At 37.5% G+C, this 17,739-nt stretch overlaps 1 protein-coding gene across 1 annotated transcript; it reads left to right on the forward strand.

Moving 5' to 3' along the window:
* The first annotated feature begins 2,221 nt into the window (after nucleotides 1-2,221).
* LOC139738065 (uncharacterized) lies at nucleotides 2,222-17,653 on the forward strand. Its single transcript, XM_071648726.1, has 10 exons — nucleotides 2,222-2,231; nucleotides 2,596-2,712; nucleotides 3,448-3,714; nucleotides 4,961-5,110; nucleotides 7,415-7,528; nucleotides 9,667-9,780; nucleotides 13,841-13,954; nucleotides 14,655-14,768; nucleotides 16,465-16,578; nucleotides 17,526-17,653. The coding sequence occupies exons 1-10, from the start codon at nucleotides 2,222-2,224 to the stop codon at nucleotides 17,651-17,653; spliced, it is 1,242 nt and encodes a 413-aa protein (XP_071504827.1).
* The last annotated feature ends 86 nt before the right edge of the window (nucleotides 17,654-17,739 follow it).

Consider the following 17,739-nt stretch of genomic DNA (forward strand, 5'->3'; position numbering starts at 1 on the left):
CAAAAATGGGAATATTTTGAGACTTCGTTGAATAAACCAGTCTGAAGCTACGTGCAACGTCTGTGACTTTTATGAAAATAGTAATGTTTCCATAGTATTCCACTCTTTCTTTTCTTCATTTTTTTCCCTTTCCTTCATTCCTCCTCCTCCTCTTCTTCTTCTTCTTCTTTTTTTTTCTCTTGTGTTGTTTTGTATTTTCTCCCCCTCCTTTCCCATGCGTTCCTGTCAGCCTGTTGGCGGGCTGATTATATAACTATATTTACTATATTGTGATGTGTAGGCAAGAGCAGTTAACCAAATTAGGTGCATGTGTATGTGTGTGTGTATGGGTGTGTTTGTGTGTGTTTGTGTGTTGCATGTGTACAGATAGGGGTGGGGGAGGAAACAGGAAGGGAGGGAACTGGTGGGGGTGGTCATCGCTAGGGACTCAGTAAGGGATATGAGTTAGTAGGTGGGCGGGTATTGGTTGATAAATAATATGATTCCATTATTTATTACTGTATAATTTTGCTGCATAATTCATTTGGATGATTATTAAGATTAATGCTAGAAGAATTGAATTATCACTGTTAAATTTAAGCAATTTTTTTGAGAGCATAGGGGAAGTGACTGTATGTAAATTGATAATTGTTCATGAAAATGTAATTTTTGTTATATCATTATGTACAGCAATAGCAAATTTGCTATTATGATCACAAATGTATATTTTCGTCATTTCAATTGTAGCAAATGAAAATTGTTATTTTTTTCTATTACTTTGAATGGAACAGAATAAACATTGTTGAAAAACAAAAAAAAAGTGTTGTGTGTGTGTGTGTGTGTGTGTGTGTGTGTGTGTGTTGAGGGGGTGCTCCCTAGGTGTTCCCCTCCTTCCTTCCGAGGGTTGAGGAGGGCGGATGAAATGCTCCTAGTTGGTTGGGTCAAGGGTCAATGCTCAATGCTCACTTATCCTTCAAGCCTTCTGCCCCACCGCATTGATGGGGAGAATCCATGGCCGTAACCCCCCCCCCCCCAAAAAAAAAACAAAACAAAAACAAAAACAAAAACAAAAACAAAGACAACAAAAAAAAACTCGTGGGTTTCTGGTGTTCGGGTTTTCCCCATTTTTTTCTTCTGGTCATTCTTTTTTTAACCAAAAGTTTGCCACCCCCCCCCCCCCCCCTCTCAGGCCAACGGCTCCACGACCCCCGATGATACTTCATGGAGCTACGATGATACCATCACTCAATAGTCTCTAGGCCTGTATTGTTCTCGAAGTTCTTCCATGCCCTGATTGTTTTATGGTGGGCGGCAAACAGGAATGCAGCATATTTATCACCAATAGATGGGTTAGGCTTCCTCACAAATAAAGAACAAAGAACATTGTATGTTGTAGCATTTTTTGCGCCCTCTTTTCTTTGAGAATGAAAGTTTGTATATTGGTCATCCAAGCGCGATAAATATTGCATTGCCAGAATTTTCGCCTTATTTGAGCTATAGCAAACGACTAGAGGAATGAACGGAATGAATGCATAATCCACGTCCCAAGTTTTAAGTTGGAGAAGTATGAGTTTGAAAATCGCCCGGGGCTTCATGCACTGAACCTACCTGCCAATGCCATACTCGGTAATCGCATGGTGTGCCTTTGTGAAGAGCCCGCAATAATTGGTGAGTGTAAGGCACTCAGGTGAAGGCGTGGCTTTCGTCATACCTGCGTCATCTTGTGGGCGTGGTTTCACGCATGAAGAAATGTGAGATAGATCCCCGCGTCGAGCAGCTAGACAGAATATGAAATCTAAAAGCTTTAACACACCTTTATCTCTCTATTTTTTTTTTGGGGGGGGGGGGTGATGAGATGTAAATGAGATAGAAAATTTTCAGATACAACTGTTCGGTCAAGAGTGGCACGTGTTTTTAATTTTCAGACACGATAAGGCTATTACAACATTCTCCCATTTCTCTAAATCACCACATAGGCACTTTAAAGGCGTTCCGGCGACATAGATAGTTCAGTTCAGTTCAGTTCAGTTCAGTTTTTATTTCTGCATTTCAAAATCAATACAAATCAACAAATCAACAAAATACTTACATAGTCATTTACACAGCTAATATTCGTAACGTTTGGATCTTACATACATTTTCTTTTTTTCAAGAACGAATATCATATATGAAAGGAAGCAATAGGAAATGATAAAAATGAAATGCAGGGGACCATCATCATAAGCTAAGCTTGACGAGGAAGATGGCCCCAGGTAAAGAGTTGATTGACCTAGCTAGTAACATACAGGATACCTTACTTTAAGCCAGAATCTAAAATGATAGTGTCCCAGCCCTAAGCCAAAAAGCAAATAATTGTTATTGACTATGTTCAACTTTACAATTGGTCTAAAGGTGGATGACTCATATCACACCCGTACATGAATAAAATGGTTACATGTGAACACAACCTTTTCTGACGACGATATGAGAAATCATCGGCAACCACTATCCACCAGCCAGTTTATTTCGGTGAACGAAGATGCCCTAATACCTGTTGGGACCCCCTTCAAGTCTGCTCAGCTTTAAACGTTTTGTTTTGTTTTGTTGTTGTTTCTGTTTTGCCTTTACTTATATTAGGGGAATGCGACAGTGACCCTTGTCAGAATGGCGCCACCTGCCGGGAGTACGATGGTAGCCACATATGTCTCTGCCTGGATGAATATCACGGACACAACTGCGAGCTGGATATCAACAGTACGTACGAAAGAGCATGACCTGACCTGCTGAACTGCAGTGAGAATGTACTACCTCTAGTGGTTATTCATGTGGTCGCCTGTCAATCATTGCTCCTTCTTTCTTTTAGTTGCAGTGATATTTTCGATCTGTAATGTTCATTCTGCTATCACGGCTATTAACAATAAACATATCGACATGTAAATCGTTTTATGTACATGTCATGAAAGGGACAATGCTGTGCAAATGCATGTTGACTCGTGTTGACTCACGATACCCTCAAAATTATATGGCGAAACAGATGCCTAAATACGGTTCATAATGTAATTTTCTATTTTTTCTTCATTTTACTCGGATACGCCCACAAAAATCTCCCAAACCAAAGTTCTGCTGTGAGCTTATCTGTCAACTATTGCTAAAGTATACTTACATGATTAACAAGGGCTACAACTGAGCATAACTTTTTATGTAGCTATATGGCTAATAAATGGCATTGCACTGGAAAACGTGGAAATTATGGTCGGTCTATTAGAGGAGATACACTCAAGTAACTTGTGATAATCATTATCATTATTATGTGTGCTTCACATATAGGCTCGTTTTCTTGAATGATTGTATTCATTCTTTTATTTACATTATATGCGGATGGTTGCTCAGATGTATAGTCTTCATCGTTGGTGCAGGTATGTATATGCATTCAAGTTAACTTATTTCTGTCATTTTGTTCTCTTTCAAACAATACTCTTAACTTGGAAGTTGGCTGTGGTTACAACAGTTATACCTCATCTGGCGAGCTCACCTCTCCAAATTACCCTAATAATTACGACAGTGGCTCTGATTGCTATTACCTCGTCAGAGTTCCTACCGCCACCTCCATTAATCTGACCATCCAGGACTTCGTCAGCGAATTGAACAAGGACGTGCTTGAATATGGCGAAGGCTCCACCATAGATCTGACATTAATTGATAATCTGCTTCAGGGAGATATTTCCATGCTGCCCTCAACCCAGATCGTCATCAATGGTAATCAACTCTGGATCAATTGGAATACGGACAGGAACATTGATCTACGGGGATGGAATATCACATATATTGCCGGTGAGTCTATCACAGTCATTGTTTGTTTTTTTATAATACTTAATCTCTATCTTTTAACATGTTTAAATATTCAATCAAGGCAATGCAGTATTCGGGTATCCGTCTCTTTCAAATTGTAGATGTATTTTAAAAAAAGAAAACAATTCAAATGGGCAATAATCTCACCACTGGACGGAAATTATTGTTCAGTTATAATTCATCACCACCTTCTCTGCACCTATGACATGCAAAGGTGTTTGCTTGAAAGGACACATCTGGGACTAAGTGAATAACACCCACTGAATTGTGTCCACCACTGTGTTACAGCATGCCATGGCCAGGTGTAGTCTCTTCTCTTTTGAACGCTGAGCATCCAAAATTTGCCCCGTTCTCAAAACTGTCAATTGCCCAGAAGTTATTTTGGTTTGGACAAAAAAAAAAGAAATACATACTTGTGCGCATTATAATCTAGTGCATTTAAACAGCGATTTCATTACGTGTATATTTTATGCAACCTTTCGATACAAAATGACCGCAGTCTTCCATTGTACAGTATGTCCCCCAAGAAAGATTACAATCGGATTTTCGCATTGATAACACCCAGTATGATTAAAATATCTTAATACTACCTCAGAGTCTTGAATTTTATATATGTTGTTATATAATTTATCTCGGATACTACATGAATCTTTTGCAAATGTTTGAACAATATTATTTCATGACATGTATACTTTGTACTATGTTTTGATTTTCGTTGATTGGAAATAAACTATGATTGAATTGAACTGAATTGAATTGAAATATAACATATTAGTTCTACTTTGCAGAAAACTCCATTCAGTTTGGTTAAGCGGTCACATAGAAATATGGATTGTTGTAAAGCATGTCATGAGTCTGATTCTTTCAAGTTTAGCACTTGGATGCTCTTGGAACTGCTTATTTTATGTGTGAACCCAATAGACAGAACTTGGAGGGAAGAGATTCCAGATATGATCTACAAAATTCCTCATTTCTCTTTGACCACTCAAGCAAATTAAATGGGGTTTTCTGTAAGATGTGGGCAATGAGATATAATTTCATACCCTGAAATTGTGTTTGGATTGATTCACTATTTTTAAAGTTATCGTTGCGGAACGTACCTTTGTATTTTTTTTTTGTGGGGGGGGGGGGGACTTGATTGATAAATGTAAAGGTATTGATGAATTTTTGTTCTCATGTTCTGTAGATATCGACTCGTGCTTTGAGACGAACCCCTGTCAGAATGGAGGCACATGTCTAGACGGCTTTTTCGATTACAGCTGCATGTGTCCAGCGGGATATTCTGGCTCAAACTGCGAAACTGGCAAGTATCCCATGTCGATATGTAACTGTATTAGTGATGTTGTTATAAATGTTTTTTTTTTCTTCCAGTTACTGTTTGCAAAGGTTTGCCACGGTCTGTTAACGATCTGCTGATAGAATAGCCACACTCTGCAATGACATATTGTATATAACAATGTTAATGAATTGCTTGGAATTGATTGATGTATAAGTAAAGCAATGCCATGCAGAGAATGAATCAAGTCATATCAAATCAAATCAAAACAAAATCAAATCAATTGCAATTTTCCACTGAATAAAAAAATCGCATGCCTTTGGTAGATATGTGTTATCACATGCTACATTCTTACTCATTTGTTATCATATTGAAGTCATTTAGCAGCTTTTATAAGAAGACTGAAAAATCATAAAAGCCGGCTTCCACTCTGTTACCTCCTCTATCTCTCCCCTAGTCCTGCGCAAACGACAAACAAAGGTTTTAGGCATTGTTTTCCGTAGTTGTTTGTTCTTGCCTGTGACTGGAATAGTGAACAAAATGATGTCTTTCAAATCCATGGATTTTGAAGTATCAGGTAATCTTTTTTATTTTTTATTTATCTTTTTTTTTGGGGGGGGGGAGCATCGAGGAATCCATGATATCAATTTTGGCCAGTAATAGTGCATGGCATGTTTGCTTTAAATCCTTCAAAATCAAATGAAAATGTTACGAATCTGTAACAAAAAAGAACAGTGTGTTCACTAAACGTATCTGTCGCTGTAAGTTCGATCAAAGTCACGACATGAGGCAGATGCCAATAGCACGTTACACTGGTTATTGATGAAAACCTTTGTGGACCAATATTACTCAAAAGGATTTCATTCACAAAATTACTATTTCACATAAAACAGGAATGGGCTGTTGCCATCTAGCTATCAATGCCTATGAGAACGTTCCGAAAGGGGAGAAACCAAGTCATAGTGCGCGTCAAACATTTGTAAGAAGTTTAGTAGAATGGGTACATATAGGGTACCAATTACGTACATCCAGCGCAAACTTCTTACAATGTTAACCGGCCTAGGCTGCTCTCTTTCCCATGTTATCAACGGGTGACCATGTCCCTAGGGGAGCCCGTATTAACCACTCTCGGACGAATATTGTAGCTTTCATAATGATAAAAGTCTTTTAATCCCTTTTTGATGCAGAAATCAACGAATGCATGCCATCTCCATGCGAAAATGGTGGATCTTGCACCGATCTAGTCAACGATTTTAACTGCTCTTGCTTGCCTGGATTTGCGGGAGATAGGTGCCAAACAAGTAAGTGTCAATCCATATTGAGTAATCTTTACCATGATGACCCTTTTTTTTTCGCATTGCTGCTTTTATTTGACGGCAGTCTATACGTCAGCTCAAGTCTTACAACAATGAATTGTACTGATTTTGGTCCACTTCCATTTTATTTCACCTATAACTAAAGGAAACTGCCTATAGATGAGGACTTTGGTCACTACGATTGCTTATCACTGAAGCATGTTTTGCATGTAGAGACAAACAATGCATGGCACATTCCGCGACGTTTGATCTCCCCTGAGCATACGTTCTGAATCAGAATGTCCTTGGTCATTACCACCTCAGTCATTTGAAATATCATAATGCTCATAACTTCGTCTAAGAAGAGAGAAAGCTTAGACTAAATTCATCACTGACGCTAAAGGAAATTCTGTCTGACAAAGATGACCTGTTAGAGTCACTAATGTTTCTGTTGGATACAATCCTAGCAAATATATCTGAATATCGCACGGGTCATCCAAATCCAATTCTTAAAAGAGAACTTTTCAGCCCTGCCGAGTAACTTTTGGTCGGCAATCAGATGCCAACTAATCACAGATTGCTATACGACTAGATTAACAGCTACTGCTTATTGTATATTGCACGTTTTAGTGTGGGTGTGTGTGTGTGTGTGTGTGTGTGTCGGGGGACAAGGGGGGGGGGGGGGGGCTGCGGGTGGACCTGGGGTCGGGAATGTCGAGGGTCAGTGGTACTTCGGCTGTCTTCGCGTATGATATTAGCTTCGCCACGCAATATTTACAAGTCTAACTTTCAGTGTTTTTAAAAGTTGAAAAAGAGTTTGCATTAAAATCTGCTTGCTTAATCTTCACAGGTAACAATGATCAACGATAAACTTTTATTGAGCAATGCAATAAAAAACAACAAATAAAAAGAAAGAGAAAGAGAATTTCACAGTATTTCTCAAGAGACAAAAGATTCTTGGACAGTTGAGACAATATTTCGACAATTAAGCTCTTCCAATACCCCGCTCATTAGAATCCCGTATCATTTTATACAGATATCGACGAGTGTATGTCGGATCCGTGTATGAATGGAGGAACGTGCATTGATGGCATTAACGGGTTTACCTGCATGTGCGCGTTGGACTTCACAGGAAATAGATGTGAAAACGGTAAGTTTACGAGTGCTCATTTTATACAGGATCACTAATAGTGAAAGGTGTACAATACTGGAGACATGTGAATACAAGAGAATTTGTTCATCACTTCCTCAAGTATCAGCTGACGTCTTGTTGAAACTAGTCCAGCTCATCATTCTTCGTTAGTCCGTCATCAGGGACTATGATATGCAAGTCCAGCATAATGATGGCAGACCAATTTAAGTTTTGAGGGTTTTCAGTGTACGGTACTCGTAATGATTACAATTTGATTCGATCAACACTTATCATTTAAAAGACAAGTTGAAGTAGTCCCCCCCCCCCCTCCCCCCATGATAAACCCTCACAGGTTTCAATGAAAAGATCGTTAACGTTGTGGACTTGCTATCTACTTCGAGTTTCCTTATTGTCTTTGTGTGGTTTCCACCATTCAATTATCATCTCATTACTTCTACATGAAATTTTCACAAGTTTCATAATATCGACTAACGCCCGGTGATGTTAACACGTATTTACTTCAAAAATTCCGATTTTTTTTTCTAACATCATAGCATATTCTGTTAAAATAAGCATAATATTCGATGGTATGCAGCCGAGTGTAATAGCTTACATTTGCAAGATAGTTTAACGAAATACAATTCGAACACCCTTTTTTTTTTTTTTGCTGCGTCGGGACACTCAAAAGGAATCATTATCTGAGAAATCGTGCGGTGTCCTTCGATGTCCTTTTTTTTTTAAAGTTTTCATTTTTTAATTCATTTTTTAAAGTAAGCTATGTAGGTTGATAATAGAGCGTAAAAGCCTACACCATGTACCTCTCTAGAGGTCAGGCTTACCAAGGAGGTTTGTTTTGGATGGTTCAGGTTGTAGTGATTTGAGTTCACGGGAAGGTAAGAATGTCAAAAAGGCACATTTTGGCGGTAAACGCATCAAAAGTAATAATGACATAAATGAGATACTAAGAGGGATTATCACATTTTCCTGTCATATAATGTACGTTGACATTCTTGACGTGATTTCTTCACTGTTTTTCTTGTAATCTTCTTTCATAATATTTCTGAAGAAACCAATCAATGCGCGAGCGGTCCTTGCGTGTATGGTATATGCGTGGATGGAATAGACATATACGTCTGCGTTTGCAATCCTGGATACACTGGCGTCAACTGTCATATAAGTAAGTATTTATCCGTCTATCCATATGCATTTGCATGTAATCATGTACACGTTCAACATAAATCCTGGAATCGTTGTAGATTAGGAAGTGACAAGAATAGGCATATAAGTTTTTACTCATGTAAAAATGGAGATGCAACAAACAAAAGAGTATGTTTCATATCGAAGACGGATGTATCTTTACACAAAACTTTGTTAGTCTGTATCTATTAACCCAATAGATATTCAAGTCTCTGTTGCTTTCTAGTTATGACATCACTATATTTCACATCGAATTAGGCGTCAGTGGAAATAGCAGTAGCAAGGCCAAACCATACCGATATGTCCCTTTGTTTAATTGCTTGCTTTTCCAATCACTCTTTTAACTGTGCACCTGAATATTGCTCCCAAATTGAAAATTTCAAACTATTTCAGGATATTTAAAGCAAGATATCATTTAGCAAAGGGGTGAAGGTCGAAGTGTGGATTTTCTTAAATGTTTCCCTCTACAGATGAAATCTGTAAGATCGCAACTGCTGATCTGTAGCTTTAGCAAACATGCCGGGAAAAAGAAACCACGGGACTCGAACCTGTCATCTACTGCTTTCCGAGCGGCGACGCTACCACCAGGCTATCCCTGGTTGCCTTGGCCTTTGCTAAAATTATAGATCAACAGTCGCGATCTTACAAATTCCATTTGTAGAGGGAAACAAATTGAATAAAAAAAATCACACCCATATGTGAGGATATTTTTAAGTTTTATGTAACTCTCGAGTGAATAGGCCAGTTCGTAATTAGCTCATGTATACACATTGTTACAAATGACCTTTCTTTTTCCTCAGTTGGTTAGGCACTTCACTCTTTATCAAAGTGGCACAATACATAAGCTTGCCCACAGTAACAATTTAAAAATTAACAAACAAACATGTCTGTTGGTACAAATGACCCTTTTCTGCTCATGCGCAGAGTGGAATTACGAACTGGTCTATTGTGTTCAACAGATATCGACGAGTGCAGCTCGGATCCGTGCATGAATGGAGGCACTTGCATGGATGGTGTAAATTCATACAACTGTTTATGCCCGCCCGGCTACACTGGAACAAACTGTGAAACAGGTACGTTAGTTACTATAAATGTTGGTTTTGCATTGATTTAGTTTTGCTTCGTGTTGCACATATTATTTATGTGAATGTTGCCAGCACAGTAAACCATTCCACCCTCCGAGGATTTGTCCAATGTTATTCGTCTGTACGGTATCCGAAACCGGATGGTGCTGTGCAGGTTTAGTCTGCTAGGCACTAGAGGTCTCTATGTATGTATGTATGTATGTATGTATGTATGTATATGTGTATGTGTGTATGTATGTAGGACCCAAGAATGTTGAGTTTAGTTGAGTCTATTAACAACATACATGTGAATATGCTAACATGATAACATGAAATTCCATAGGGTAAGATACAATAACATGAATTTTTTTATGAGAATACAATGATTTTGTACAAGGTTCTTACAGCTATGCAAGCATATATTTTACATACTTATATTTACCTTATATATGAGAATACATGTGGTATAATAGATTTAGTTTCGTTGTGATACATTTATAACTGAAAAGGCAAAGAGAATGAATAAGTATGTAATGTAGACATATATGCATAGACAAAGGTTCTGAAAAAAAAAATAATAGAAAAACAGAAGATAATGTTGTTAAAGGGGGAACCAAAGGTTAGTACAAGTGCTAGTCGAGAATGGTTCTCCCATTATAGCTACATGTATATCTAAGCTGCTTATTGCAAGGTCTACTCTTTTAAAGTAACTGTACTATAGAAGTACATTAAACTAAACACTGAATATCCTTTTCATCACTAAACTTCATTTAAAAGTGACTTTTTAGGTTTCTTCGAACTGAAGTTCTTGTTCTTTCCTCTTGAATATTTTGGGGCAAACTATTCCAAAACTTTGATCCGACAAAAGATATAAAAAAATGTACCATGTGTCGTTTTACATTTCGGAAGTCTAAGCATGGAATGATCTTTGCCTCTAGTCCTGTATGCATGATTCATTGGCTCATAATATTGCGTTACAGAATGTGGTAAATGTCCCTTGTGTAGATCATATACAAAGGTTGACGCTGCAAGCTTATGCAGGTCAAAAACATCTAACACTCCTAGACTGGTGAATAATGGCCTAGAACTTGTTCTTAAGGGGGAAAATGTAATTGCTCTCACAGCCATTTTTTGTGCTAAAAATATACAATTTAAGTGGCTTCTGTAGGTACTTCCCCATACTTCAATTCCATAAAGTATAATTATGCGATTGTATAAAGAATTTATATAAAAGCATGAGAACATGCCTTGGAAGAAAGTATCTTAACTTGAAAATTAAGCCAATTTTGCGCCTAATGCATTTGTTGATACATTTAATCTGATCCTTCCACATCAAGGTCTCATCAATTTGGATTTCTACAAAAGATGCTACATTTACTCTTTCTATAACCGTTTCAGAGACTGTTAACACACCTTTAATTGCAATTGGTTGTTTTGGTCCTTTAATAATCATATAATTTGTTTTCTTCAAGTTAATAGTTAATTTATTCACAATACACCATTTCTGTACCTCATTCAATTTTCCATTTACGTCATTCATATCAATTTCTTTTGTACCTTTGGGAAAGGTATGAAAAATGTTTGAATCGTCAGCGAATAGTCTGAACTGAAAATAGATGAGCTAGGTAAATCATTAATGTATAATAGGAACAGTGTGGGTCCCAGCACTGATCCTTGTGGTACTCCACATGTGATCGTTCTACTACTGGATACTTCATTCTTGTAGCACAATATCTGCGATCGGTTTGAGAGGTAATTTTGGAACCACTGCAACACAATGCCTCTTATGCCATAATATTCTAATTTCGCTGAAAGGATGCGATGATTGATTGTGTCAAACACCTTTTTGAGATCTATACTCGTAAGATACCAAGGGTTATTTCACCTTTATCATTTGAGTGTATTAATGTATTAACCAAATTGATTAATGATAATTTTGTACTGTATTTCTTACGAAATCCATACTGGTGTCTGTACAAAATTTTAGTGGACGCCAAAAAGTCCATTAGACGACCATTGACTAATTTCTCGAAAATTATTGCAATTACTGGCAGAACTGAAATAGGTCTGTAATTACCTGGGTCATCTTTCGAACCTTTCTTGAACAAAGGCGTCACTTTTGCAATCTTAAGTGCATCTGGGAATTGGCCCATTTCCAATGACAAATCAAAGATATAAGTCAATGGGGGAACAATATATGGTGCTGCGTCCTTGATGTGTATGTATGCGTGTATATGCGTCTATGCGTGTATGTGTGTGTTATTTATTATGTGTGTACACGTCTGTAGATTAAAGAATTATAAGATATTGTTTTTCCCTACAATAGTTGTGTTCACTCACGCACTGCATGGACTTTCTTTTCCTCCGCCTTACAGAAATCAACGAGTGCGACAGTTCCCCTTGCATGAACGGCGCTACGTGCAATGACGAAGTGAATGGTTTTACTTGCACCTGTGCACCCGGATACACTGACACTTATTGCTCGACCGGTATGTTTACAATCCTTATTGCGGCTGACTCAACTTCGTAGATAAAATGCTTCTGTCCTCAAAGGTTAGATGAGGCTAGAATTTCGTATCCGGGCAATTACCCTCAGAGGGCAATTACCCCCCGGCTAAATACGGGTTAGTGGTAAGGTTAGAGTAAAGATTAGGGTTAGGGTTAGGTTTAGGGTTAGGAGTTTCAGTAGTGTTAAGATTAGGATTAGGTTCAGAATTAGGATTAGGATTAGGGCCATGGGAAGGGTCCAGGTTAATTGCCCAGGTGGTAATTGCCCTAGACCCTAGAATTTTTATGGTTGTCTGGCTATCAGTATGCACACTTTGACACGATTCAGGGGAAAACTTTAATAGGTGGATTTAGTTCATACCTGCCCAAGGTCTTTGTTAAAATTAATTCTAAAGGAGGTGATAAAGTTTTTGTGGATATTCCAGACGTTCTAAGACCAAAGATTGTATCATCCGATACAATCCTCCCTTTTCCCGGCGATGCAATGACTGCAGCTAGGAATGCCCAATTTAATTAGTTTAGTAAGAATGATGACATACACTGTATGTATGTAGATAGTCATTGACACAAAATCATGGCAATGTCATATAGTTGCCGAAATCTTCCCATACACGAATTGTATTTCCAAGTATGAATTGAGGTTAGGAGGTCAAGGGGTGATAATATTACCAAAAAGGAGAGAGAAAACGCATTCGTGCGTATTTTGCAGTTCAGAATGTTATTTCGATTCTTAAGACATAATTCAATTATTTATCGCAGCAAATTTGTAGGAGACATTTGACTTGTACCTTACAATTTCATACAGATGTACATCATAAAGCTATTGCGCAGGATGTGACTATGAAGGATAACATAAGATATGGATACAGTTATACAACCTTCCTTGCTTTCGTTCTTGTCTTTGTCATATATAGTCTTCTTTCCTTTTGTCTGTTTCGCCTGACGTCATGATATCAAGATTTGTATACATGGAGTCCTTTACGGATCTTGAGATGCCCTCATCTCCGACAGTAATTCACAAAATTTACGAGCTATGCTTCTCTTGTGAATTTCTCTTTCTCATGATATAGAGTTGAAAAAAAAAATATTGTATTTGCTAACTTGTTTATATATCGAGAAACAAAATTGATATTATTATCATTATTGTATCCATGTTTTGCCGAAGCCATTCTAAGTTCCTTAGAATATTATGCACACTTATGTAAGCTTTATGTATATTGCCTTGGATTACTATATACGAAAATAAAATGATTGGGTGATTTCAGCAATGCAGTTTTCTTCTATTCATCCTATTATCTATCTGGAAACCAAAACTAGAGAAATGCAGCCATTAGTGCGATTGTGATAGGGTAGCATTCAAAATTGGGATATAATTACAGCAAGCATTAACAATCATCGGCCATGATTGTATAAATCTGGAATTCATTGATGAGGATTGTCCATGGTCCTCATATTCCCATTGAACATGTCTGATCAATACTTATGCTACTCTGTTCTCACGTTTGTTTGTTTGTTTGTTTGTTTGTTTGTTTGTTTGTTTGTTTGTTTTTTGACTGTTCAGATATTGACGAATGTGCAAGTACCCCTTGCCAAAACGGAGGAGAGTGCATGAACCAAATTAACAGCTTCGAATGTATCTGTGCACCTGGATTTACTGGAACAGTTTGCGACATGAGTAAGTTTGTTTTTTTCAGTTATTCCAACTCCACAATACATTCGCAGTTGAATTATTATAGTTAATGATATAGATCCTTTTTTAATTTTTGCATCATCAAGATTTCCTGGCTTTGAAAGACTCAACGAACGAACGCTTTGTCACAGAAGTATGAAACTAATGCACATCATAATTCTGATCATCAAATTTCCTGGCAATGCCAACATTTTTATCCATCTTTTTGTTCCTACATTTCTTGCTCAACCCTTCATATTGCTTTGCCTATCAGTTTACTAGATTTATATTCTAAGCAGTTAGTAAAATACGGATTTTTCTTCTTCTTTGTGAAATCTATGTACGTTTCATGAATAAAATAGATGGTAGCAATATGTTGATACGCAAGTAATGAATATTTTATGTTATGTTGATATGCAAGTATAGCGAAGAGATGTGCAGCCAAACTGGCCCCCTCCTTGATCATTCCTCTGCCACCAAATCTCTGTCGATAGCGTTATTTCTGAATACATGTTTTAGAATAGAAAACAGTTTATGTTTCTGTTGTATAATACCATCTTCGGCTTCGATAAGATTGACTTCGTTCACTTGCTTGATAAAATATCTATTCACCTTCACAACTTTCTACAAATTATATCTATATGTCCTTCTGAAGCTATAAAATTATCTTGTCCTTACTCCAAGCGTATTTTTGTCTTCTTGACAGATATCGACGAGTGTATGAGTGATCCGTGTCAGAATGGAGGCACCTGTGTCGATGGCATCGCAATGTACACCTGCATGTGTCCTGATGACGCGACGGGAACCAATTGCGAGACGTGTAAGTACGATCCACAGCACGCCACTCACGAATTGAAAGATTTCGAATTTGCTAAATGTACATTGATAAAATAATATGTTACACATATTTATTAATTTACTTATTCTTATTCGTTCCGTTTTCTTTTCACAAGTTAGCCATTTCAATTAAAGAACTAATTCACAAAAGCGCCCTGCATGTGAACAACACAAAATACATACAAAGTTACGTACAAAAGCAACATAAAAATAATTATGATAAATACTTACAAACTGAATCCAAATTTGAGATTATAAAGGAAAGAAATACAAAAGTGTAGATTATAAAGGCCAAAATTGGTTCCGAGACGGGTCAGAAATCGTCTTCCACCTTTGTTCTACTTTCCTTCATTGGGCCTACATATGATATAAAATGAAAAACGGTAACAGTGGTATCATAATTTAGGTTACTTGTGGTAATATTAGGCCCAGCAGTTGCAGTTGTATCGAGGAGAATAGCTATAATAACCATGATTATTATGAGGAAAAAAAATCAACGACAACTGCAAAGTCATATCCTGTATTTTAGAACGGCATTGATGTCTGATCAAGCCTCATGATAATGCTACCGCTCAACATCGTAGAAAAGTATAATTTACGATGATTACCATTACAGTAATACCATGCCGTTAAAATAATAATCATAACAGATGGCACCAAAATTCTAATTGTTTGTATTTAAATGTAAATTATCTGATTGCATTCATTGTCGTAGAGTATCATTTTAAACAACATCCACGAACCTATTTCTAAATGACTCTGACCTGAAACAACTATTTCAGAACAAAAAGTAATGCAGAATGTCCTTTTTGAAAACGAAATTTCCCATCAGAGTCATGCAATGGGTTGCCGGCAGTACGTTGATTGTGTATTTTATGTTGATTAATGAATATTGTGTTTTGAATATGAATAGCAGGCGTCATACACAATGCCTATGTATGTGTAGAATCCTATACGTTCCTCCGTCAGTTGGTTGAACTCATAGTGTAGAGGTGCAATTAAAGGGGACTTTACCCCAAATATGTATGTGGATTGGAGAAGTGCAGCAGTGTTAGCAGAACACAACAGTGATAGTTTGAAAATGGGACAATCCGTTCACAAATCATGAATTTTTGAAGTTTTGGTGACAAGACCGCTGGATCAGAAGACTACTACAGATCATGACATCACATATGAACTACGATATATAGAAAATGCAAAGAATATTCGACATTCTTTCTCTTTTCTCGTACAATGAAAGAGCACTATTAGATTAATCTCTTTCAGAAAGCACGGGGAATATTATTACCCTTGACATTTGTCCGTATCTTGCAAGTCCAAGGAATGTGCATTTTCATATAAAATTATATCTTTACAAGGATCTTTTTTTTCTTTATACTGTAGTTCATATGTGATGTCATGATCTGTGGTAGCTTTCTGATCCAGGGGTCTCCTCACCAAAATTGCAGAAATTCGAAACCTTTGGAAAATAATGTCAGCATTTTCTCAAACTTTCCTGATGTGTTCTACCAATATTGCTGCATTCAATCCATATGTATATCTTGGGTAAATTCCCTGTACCAGTTTGGTGGCCATGGTTGTTGGTGACAGATTCAGTTCAATGGAGTATTCCGTCCAAGTTTACCACCCCCCCCCCCCTTTCTCTCTTTTTCGACCTCCTTTCTCCTCTTGAATTACAGCTTTAGACGCGTGCCGAAGTGACCCTTGCGTCAACGGGGCTACTTGCACCAACGATGGGGCTGACTATGAATGCAGCTGTCCTCCAGGATTTGCTGGAATGAACTGTGAAAACGGTAAAAGTTGTTCGATAGTTTTCTCCCCCCCCCCCCCCCCCCCGTATACATGTATATACAAAGATAGACAGGCATCCTCACAATATTATTTGCTAATGGGCCTAGTGCAGTTCTGACTGAACATAGTAGTCGCCTTACTGCCCTCTAACATCTAATATTAAATGCTCTTATCCATCACATTGATAACCATTCAATGTCAAATTCTTTAAAACGTATGTACCCCCCCCCCCAACAAAAAAAAAGATAGGGCTTTCTGCATATATTAACTTTAAAAATGGGGGATGAAAATGCAATTTGTAATAAATTAAGGACATCTTACAGGAAATCCTAATCAATTTGCTTCAGTGGTCACAGAGAAATTGAGATCTTTGTAGAACATGTCAGGAAAGCTTTCCCTCGAAGCTTTGTCCATTATGCTCACACCTTACAAAATACCAAGAGCATCCAAGTGCTAAACTTGGAAGAACGGGCCCGTGACATGATTTACAATGATCAACATTTCCCTGTGACCACTTAACCAAATTGAATGCGTATTCTTTGCAAGATGTAGGTAAGATGTGATAGTTTCACACCTTGAAATAACATTCAGATTGTTTAATCATTTTGAAAGTTATCAATGCGGAAATCTAATTGTATTTTTTGAGAGAGCCGGACATACTGTACCATGCAACCATCGGATATAACCGGTGCTTGTTTGTTGTTGTTGTTGTCGTCGTCGCTGTCGTTGTTGTTATTATTATCATTGTCATTATTACTATTATTACTATTATTATTATATCATTATTATCATTATTGTTACCACTATTATTATTATTATTATTATCATTATTATTACTATTATTATTATCATTATTATTATTATTATCATCATCATTACCATTATAATTATTGCTGTTTGAAGAAGTAGATGCCTCTCCTCTTAATTCTGCCGTTTCCTCTTCCGCCAGATATCAACGAATGCTCCAGCCTCCCCTGTCAGAACGGCGGCACTTGTGTGAACGGTTTGGCCATGTTTACGTGCCAGTGTCGCACCGGCTACTCGGGCGACTACTGCCAAAACGGTAGGAAGATTTGATTTGCTATAGAAGTCTTAGGAGTCACACATTTAAAACAGCGATGCCTACTGATCAGATTGTAGACGTAGTAGGGACAAGATATGCT

The sequence above is a fragment of the Diadema antillarum genome, unplaced genomic scaffold (assembly GCF_040938485.1).
Source record: "Diadema antillarum isolate AM-2024a unplaced genomic scaffold, OU_Dant_1.0 seq00000720_RagTag, whole genome shotgun sequence".
In the NCBI taxonomy this organism is placed as follows: domain Eukaryota; kingdom Metazoa; phylum Echinodermata; class Echinoidea; order Diadematoida; family Diadematidae; genus Diadema; species Diadema antillarum.